Here is an 8,991-nt window from a genome sequence, read left to right on the forward strand (position 1 = left end):
AAAGCAATCTGAATGATAACACATCAAAGCTCAAAGCAAGGACCTCTGGTTTCTACACCTGCCTTCTGAACTGGTTTCTCAGGAACCTCAGGAAAGTGTGGGCCAGTTGCAAGACATGTCATTTTCTGAAACACTCATTAATTGCACACATTTCAGTTTCTCATGTACCATAGTCAATATTCKTTCAGCGATATTGAAAAATACAGGTACTGCAGATATGCTACTTCTCTAAGACTTTAGGACTTCGCTGCAGCCAGTTCTAGCTATCTTGAGCAACRTTTCTGAAAGAAAAGCCATTACAAGAGACAACTACATATTGCTGTAATGGGAGGTGTCTCTTGGTTTGCACATCTAGAGTCTTAATGGTAGCAATGCTCTATTGCTGGCAAAAAGGTTTTTTCGACACCAAAACCCCTCCCGCCACTCCAKCTAGGGAAGTAATCTGCTAGGATACTGTAGTCAAACACATTTAAGTTACTTCAAAACATACTGTTGATAGTCAGAGATGAAAATTAACTGTACATGTTTGTCATTACCTCCATAATATGGGAGCCACTTGTATTTCTTTCCTTGGAATTCTGTCCCATCAAACTCTGCGCATTGCTCTGCCCGAAAATCCCGGGAACCTTCTGGGCAGCTCTGTTTGAAGAAGAGAAAGGTTGCACTGGGCCATTATGAAAAAGAGGAATATTAAGTATACAACTAAAAAGCATCCCTCCTGATTCCCATACAGAATCAGGTGCACAAATCCTAGCCTGGGACCAATCTGCTTTTGGAGTGGTACTGTCAAATAGCATTCACCAGCGATGCCAGAGAAAGAAGAGCTAACAGTGGCATGTTACTTCTGAACAAGAATGATGATGTTTGAGAAGAGGAACAACAGGACAGCAAAAACAAGAAACAGAGCACAAACTGAGCAGTGTACCTGAATATTGCATGAGCGATAGCTTTGAGTTGGTCCACTGCAACTGGAACCACCTTCTGTCCTGAAAGACAGAAAAGCAACATGAAGCTGTCTGAAGAATACTCCCAAAAAAAAATTGTTTCACAGTAATCACTACAAATCACCTTTGCATTGAGCATACAAAACACACAGTTCCCTGAACCTCAATGTGCTAAACTAAAATGTGCTTCTTTTGTATGAAGGCAAGCTGGCATCTTTTAGTGCATTTCTTGCTATGTGTTCTGGCACAAATGAGACATGCACCAGGAACTATTGCAGTTTAGCTCTTCAGTTTCCCATGGCCATGTTCTCACCACATAATGGAAGCAGAGCTTTTTGTTCTTTGTTCAGCCTTCTACCAGTGCACAACTAAGGCATCCTTACCAGAAACATGCTGTGAGCAGGAGAACAGTGGCCAATTCAGAATAGGTAGGCACATCACCTATCCTGCTGTTCACACACACACCAGACTCATCGGTGGGAAGAGCTAAACATGCTCATGAAAAAAATGTGCAACTATCTAGGTTCCAGTCAAATGTCTCCAGCTGAGCATTATGCAGAGTAACAGCTAGGGAGGAAATGGATCTGAAAAGYCAACAACTGTTGCTTCCTTTTTAATGTCTATCATTTCAGCACTCCAAAAACAGAGAGACAGGCCCTTAGGGATTCTGGCCTGGCACCAAGACACAGGTGTATACCACGATGGGCAGCCTTCAGAAGAGACATTTTCTTATTCTGGGTGGGGAGAAGCAGTGCTGAATAACTCTGGATTCTTGTATTAGAAAACTCCTTCTCCTTTCTCTAAACATAAAGAGGCTGCTTTTTTCAGGGTATTGAAACTTTGGCGCTTTTTTTTTTCCCCCTGTTTTGTTTTTTATCCATAGTAGGGTCTCTCAGGTCCACCACTTCCAACAGGTGCAGTTCCAGTCACTGTCCTCACTGCACCTAATCCTGCTGCAAATGAGATGGCACAGTGTTAACACTGCTCAAGATGTCTCCTCTCTTCCATTTCCTCTGGGACACTTTCCCTTCCTGAGAATCATAAGCCTGAGAAACTCTTGGCGCAGCCACTGGCTCTCAGGAGAGAAACCTACTGCCCTGAACTCTCCCCTAGGCCTGCCAGCATACACTGGACTTGATCGAACACCCGCTGCTATACCAATCACACAGCTTCTCTTGAYTACACAGTCTCAGATCTCAGAAAAATCACTGTATTCTAGCACAGGAGCCAATGCAGAGACATGTTGACAAGAGCACTATTCAAAACAGCAGTGAACAGACTGAAGCTGAGGATCCTGTCCAAATGAACTCAGATGACCTGTTCTCCTGGAATAAACAGTAGACCAACTTGCCTCTGGATGTAGCTTGGACCATATGTACAGGAGCTCAGTGACAGAAAAACACATTTAAAAAAAGAAAAGAGAGGGTACCCCTCACCTTTGGGAATAGCAGCGCCGTTGCCGAAAACTGACTCCCCCACCACAGCTTCGACTGCACTCGCCCCATTCCCCCCAGCTCCCCCAGACATCAAACTGCCGCTTTATCCTGGGACCCTGTAAAGAGGGGGGAAAAAAAAAAAAAGCAGACATATCAAATAGACATGGCAGCACAGGAAAAAACAATGAAAATGATCCAGAGCTCCTATCTGTTTTCTTGCAAAAGAGACTGTGTTGCTGGGTTGTACTGCTGCCTAATAGGAAAGGTGGCAGAGAACAGAACATCAGAAAAGCCCAGCCTTAATAACTGGAAGTATTAGCTTCCTGAAGCTACATAGCGCATCCAGCTTTGTAATCTCTCTTAAACTGTTTGTCTATTCCTAGAGAGAATCTCAGCACTTTTGAATAACCATCTGACAGCAGATAACATCTCCCTCCCAGTGAAGCAGTAGAGTTAAACCGTTATTCCACGGACTATGAGCACTGCCACTTCAAACCAGATCAATGGAGCCATTTATCCTCAAATCCTTGACTCCAGGCCAGATACTTAAGAGAAATAAAGCAAGCAGTAAGGAAATCCCTGGAACACACTTCTTACTGCAACAAAATTCTATACATGGTCATTTTTCCCCTACCCAACTGTGTCTGATGATGAGGTCAAGGTCTAGGCCATCATCAGCGACAGCCTTAATTAATTTTGTATTTAGAAAGTCTGACTGGACATTGATGTTAAGAGAAACCAGCACGATAATATGGATACGAAGTTACAAGTGCAATGAAACCACCCAAAAGAACATTGTTTTGGAAGCATATAAAACATCACGTTTTCAGGAAAATAAGGCCTACTGATGCTGATGGGATCCACATATAGCAGGACATGGGGCTTTAGTGTAAAAGATAGCAATATCCTGAAAAAAAGGATAATTGCAAAGATGCATCAAGATTAATTCCATTTGGAAAAAGAAGGTAAATGCAGGATTACACAGGGAGAGATTGGAGTTCTGGAATGACACTGTCAAAACAGCATCTGCTGTGCAGCTGCACCTGTAGGGCTGTTCATATATATGTTGTACAGCTGAAAAGGTAATGCATACTATTTGGGCATTAAGGTTGTTGAGGTAATGAAGAGTGGGCAGGCACAGAAAGACTCAGAAAAGTGAGGAATTGTGTCTTTGCATCCTTCATTTCCTTTGCCCTCTAGCTTTAACAGTCTGCTCGAAAGCAGTGAAGTTCATTTGACGACATATGACAATCCACAATGCCTGCTGCTTATGGTTACATGACTCTAGACCCCAGGCCCTGGACCACAACAAGCCATATTTCTGCTCTGGCAGGAGGAGTACAAAGATAGCTGCATGTCTGGGAACTTAGTCAGTTGTCTGTCCCCCCCCATTATTTTAAACATGAATCTATATAGTAATCTGGTTGCAGATTACATATAGTTATGCACTGAAAAAACAACAAAAGACTATCAACCCTGTGTATCCTGTCACTGCAACACCTGTGCAGTGAGACCAACACATGTGTCCTTGGGAAATTCAGGCCTCTCTTCTCTTGCACGCCAAGGGTCCGTTCCTGCTGAAGCACTGGGTGTTGCAAACTGGTGTCACTTCAAGATGTCAGGTTCTATTTGCAGTGCAGCTTCACTGCTTGCTGGTTCAGGGAAGCCAATCCTAACATGGTTATTTCAGATTAGGGTTGTTATTTTGGTATGCAATCACAACCAGTTATTGAATACAAAAGGTAAAATTTTCTTGAGATGTAGTTTAACTCCCTTCCACCCACACAATATCCCAGATCGTCATAAACTCTGGGTCTGGCTCCCAGTCTATCCCTTATTTTCACAGAGCCCCTTTTGACTTGCGTAGGGCAATCCCTGTTCCCCATTTTCCACACTTCCCTGCTTGTGCTCTGTTTCCATTCCCTCCTGTTGCCCCCCCCCCCCCCCCCCCCCCCCCCCCCGCATCCTGATGTGAGCTACTCCCTGATGATCACCCAGCTAGCAAATGCCATCTTATGTGTTTTCTCCTGGGGTTGAGGAACATGCTAGAAACGGAGAAAAACCACCACAGCAGGCATAATAACGCTACTGCTGCTTGCACTTTCCACCCACCCAGCTCACTTCCCAAGGCCTATAGACAGAGGAGGCACATGGCCCTTTAAGAAGAACATAATTCGCACTTCACTTTGATAACCACTTTTACATAAAACACCCAGCTCTCTGCTAGAAATAGGAGCTAGACTAATAAATTATCAAATGACTCCAATGCTGGCAACACACTGGCAATACGTGTGGGTTAATAGTCCCTTGTTTTGTAATTTTCTAACATACTCCCTGTCTGACCATAAGTCTTTGAGTTACAACTTTGTTTCCTCTCTTTCTCTCACCCTCCTTTACAGAATAATTCTCCTGCTGCTGGCAGAGCAACACAGTCAGAGATGTCATCCTACTGTATTTTTGCAGTTGTTACCAAATCATGCACAACTATCTAGTTGCAGAGTCACCCAAAATACTGCCTGGCTATTACTTACATTGCTCTAATATGAAGCGCTGTTTCTACTGGGCCTGTACTATTCAATTTCCTTCATGCAAGTTTTGTGCAACTCTTTCTAATACCTCTGCAAGCAAAATCTTTCAGGATGAGTCTTCTGGTTCAGACTAACTCTGCCTTCACTCTGCTCACCAATGGCACTGCCCAGGTTACAGCTGCTTCCACATACTTTCTCTCTTTCAAGTCAGCATCTCCCTGGTCCTTTGCCAAACTCTTCTCCCATTCTTCCATTCCAAATATTCAGCTTGGTGTTTGTCTTCTGCATTCTCATTTGGTTTTCCAGAAGTAATCCTGTCTATAGAGTTTTAGCTTTCAGCAAGGACTCTTATTTTTCTAGTTTTTTTTTTTCAGGCCCCTAATTCTCCCCTCTGTAATCCCTCCTCCCTTATTCCCCAAAGAATGAAACATACTACCACTCTGTTTCTCTGCAGTTTTATTCCTTTATATCAACTGACTGATTTAGGAACAGTATTAACTTACCCTGGAAACAAGGAACCTTTCAGTCAGCAGAAGGGAGAAGAAAATACATAGATAAAAATCCAAAGGAGAAGCATTTGAAAGTCAGATTATTGGAAAGCAATTAGGATAGAAAGCCCTTCTCTGACAAACACTAATGTGATAAATATTCTAATATCCCTGCTACAGAAGTAGCATCCTTTATTCCTTCGATGGAAAGCAAAATCCACAGGGACTCTTTCTTGTAAGACTTATGCATCTGCAGAGTGCAGCAATAATTTTCTCAGTATTGTTCCATTTAGGTACATCCCAAAAGGAGCATCAGCCAGAGGAATCCTTCCAAAGCTGTAGAGTGTCAGAGGAATTTCCTACTAAGGGCTCAACTCCCACATTCAGAAGTCTATGCACAGTGCTTATTACTTCAATAGCTGTGTGCATGTACATGCAGGCAAATATAAACTTGCATATTTATAACAAATAAGAAATCTATTATTATATAATCTCATAATAAGATGGTTTTCGATGCTATCAGCTAGTTTCTGTCCCAWCAGCTTTTTTTGGCTCAGTTCAGACTCTGGAATGCTTTTATCTACTGTCAGCCTGGATGACTAAATCCCAGTCCCCGCTGGACCCTGGAGCTAAAAATCTACAACTTCATCATGGTTACTGTTTCACTCTGCTCCACTTTTGTCCCCCCTTCAGCTAAGCATGTGTAAAAAAAATGTAGTTCCTTTATCTGCAATAAGTATATATTTTAACATATCAGGAAAAGTCAGAGAAAGCATACAGCCATCTTACTTGACTACTGAAAGCTCCAGAAGAGAGCGCCAGGTAAGGCCTAACTGTTCTGTCTAGTTCTTCTGTCTGTTGAGACAACAGGGATGTATACCTCCTGCGATGGCAAGGGAGAGAAGGGGTGTTTCAGAAGCACATGACCCTGGCACCACATGCCCTCAGTGCTCACAGGTAGATAGGCTGCTGTTGTCTAAAGGTTTAGAAAGTCAGTGGTTTCATTTTCATGGACAGTGCATTGCTTTCATCAATTCCTAGACAGAGACACTGCTCACTGAGTTGTGGCATCTTCTGTTATCCTGCCAACTGTATCTGATGTAACCAGGAAGTAAATAAGCTATGCCTCTGAATCACTAGAGCTCCAGACTTCACCTTCATAGACAACTCCAGTAKGTAGCAGAGTGGAATCCACCCAAATACAAACACAAGAATTCTGGAAAAAAGCACTAGATTGTATAATATATACTATAAAATACATATTATATAACATGTGTTTCTGTATATTAAATGTGAATGGGAAGAGGAGCTATGAATGGTACTTAGAGGAAAAAAAAACATTAGTAGCACACAGGAATACTTTAAAGGGTGCTCTTGGAGGACTTCTCAGTCAGTTTGATGAGGTGGTTAGGAAACTACACACAGACAGGGAAACGTACATCCCAGATATGCATTAAAGGCAAGCAGTGATCCACAAGGTCTATATAATGAAATCTGGACTCATGAGCCAGTGAAAATCATTCTCCTGCAACCCAAATACTGCTAGAAAACTATCAAAGCAGATGTTAATTTTACAGTCCAAAGTGAGAAGTGAAAGTCTGCAACCACAGGTCCAAACAAACTAAATCCCAGCCAAGTACTTACACCTAGGGTTTCCCTACTCATTGGGCACCTCTGATGGCCAAGCAGTAGTCAATCTGAATTATACTGTGATTCTATGTGATGACTTTCCAGACAGTTAAGCAGCAACAAATCATCATGCTATACCAGTACAACGGACCCCCTCAGGGCCCCGACAAAAACAATTCATCCTGAGTATATTTCCAGAACATGTGCTCTTCAGGACATGAACTATTTCATTTTCCTTTCTATATCAGGAAAATCTATGCAGTATTACACTGATGACCACCTATGATGTTTCTGCATAGCTAAGCCCTGCAAGATATGTAACATTCAACACTCACACTTAATTGAAAGGGAGCTGAGAACATTCAGTATCTCACAGATTTATAATGTAGATATATGACAACTGCTATTATCCCAATAGATACATTTTCCAGATAAATCCATCTGTACCCAACTATGCTATTAGCCTAAAATGCAACAAAAAATAAATGAATTGGTGCCATATGAACAAGGTATTTTTGATAATTGTCTTAACCATTGATCTTGGCTCAGACACAGCAGGCTTGCAAACAGCTTTGACGATGAAGAGTGTCAAGTACCTTTTTTTAATGAATAATGAATAAGCAATCAAAGAAAAGCATTTGAACAAAACAAGAACTACAAGAATGAGAGTGAACAAGATGGTGACAGCAGGAACGGAAATACAAAATGGTACTGAAGAAAAGAGCATCTTATTAAGACAATCTGCTTCACAAAGAGGAGAAAAAACAGGGCTTTATTAGTTCTAATGGCCTGTGGTTTTCACTCACTGTGTGTCTCTCTCTCCTTCCATTTCCCTCCACAACCATAGCCCCAGGTTGTTAACACATTCCCTCTGATATGCCCACTAAATAAATAAATAAATAAATAAAAACAACAACAAAAAAAACCATCAGTTCCCCTACATCTTCTGCTCCCCATAATACTTCACCACTTAATCCACACCCTCATTATTCACATCTCTTTCTCATGTACCCCTTGTTCACCCCTCAGCTTTCCGAGTTCTTTCTACCTCATTATGGGCTATTCCACAGTGTACTKGGCTCCTTCCACATCCCATACCTTCCTGTCTGCAGGGCAAGATGCAGTGTGTACTACAGAACCAGACGCATCCTGCTTAACTGGACTGTGCTTGCTGGATGACTAGTGGCCAGGGCAGATACAGTTGCTTATCAGGGATGAAAGGCCATCCAGAGACTCTGTGGGGTCTGGAGCTGACAAGGGTGTAAAAAGAACACTCTGAGAAGATATGGCTATTGCAGAGAAGTTAAATTAATTCTTTGCATTCCTGATGGAAGCTATTGACGACATTCAGACAACTCCACAAAAAAAGGGATTGTGAGAAAGTGTTATGACCACACACTTATTCTGGAAAGGTGGACAAAACAAACAGTATGAAGTCACCAGCAGCTGTTTATCCAAGGGACCTAAAAAGAACTCTAGGTTGAAAGGGCTAAAGTATTACATACTAGCAGGCAAGTCTCTCAGTTAAAACCACTTTTGTGTTTTATAATTGTGAAGTGGAAAATGTGACACCAACTTACAAAAGGATCCCAGGGTAGCCCAAGGAACTGTAAACCCACATCCTGTAAAACTAATGTCTACTAGACAAATTAATAGAAATGATRATAAAGAATAGATTTGGCAGACACTTAGTATATACACCCAGACATGCGCGTCTTTGCCAACAGGTTGGCCAACCTGGTAAGGAGGGCTTTAAACTAGGAAAGATGGGGGAAGGGGAGAGTTATAGTGACAGGGTAGCTGGCAAAAGACTGCTCAAGTCAGGATGCCTCCAGCAGGTGAATGCAGCCAGGGAAGTGCGCATGGGATGTGGCTATGGAGGACCCTCTTCTACCCCTCCTGGGAAACCTGCATGCTCAATCACCTCTCTGAAATGCCTGTACACCAATGCACGCAGCATGGGGAA

At 42.3% G+C, this 8,991-nt stretch overlaps 1 protein-coding gene across 1 annotated transcript in view; it reads right to left on the reverse strand.

Annotated features, from left to right (window-relative positions):
• PAPLN (papilin, proteoglycan like sulfated glycoprotein) overlaps positions 1 to 8,991 on the reverse strand; it is a 65,840-nt gene that overhangs the window by 28,223 nt on the left and 28,626 nt on the right. The window contains exons 3-5 of the mRNA XM_026078772.1: positions 2,381 to 2,496; positions 926 to 986; positions 537 to 639 (exon numbers count right to left, since the gene is read on the reverse strand). Of these exons, the coding sequence (XP_025934557.1) occupies positions 537 to 639; positions 926 to 986; positions 2,381 to 2,496 (280 nt within the window). The remainder of the gene's footprint in view (positions 1 to 536; positions 640 to 925; positions 987 to 2,380; positions 2,497 to 8,991) is intronic.

Source organism: Apteryx rowi, unplaced genomic scaffold (genome assembly GCF_003343035.1).
Source record: "Apteryx rowi isolate R43461 unplaced genomic scaffold, aptRow1 scaffold_488, whole genome shotgun sequence".
Lineage (NCBI taxonomy): Eukaryota > Metazoa > Chordata > Aves > Apterygiformes > Apterygidae > Apteryx > Apteryx rowi.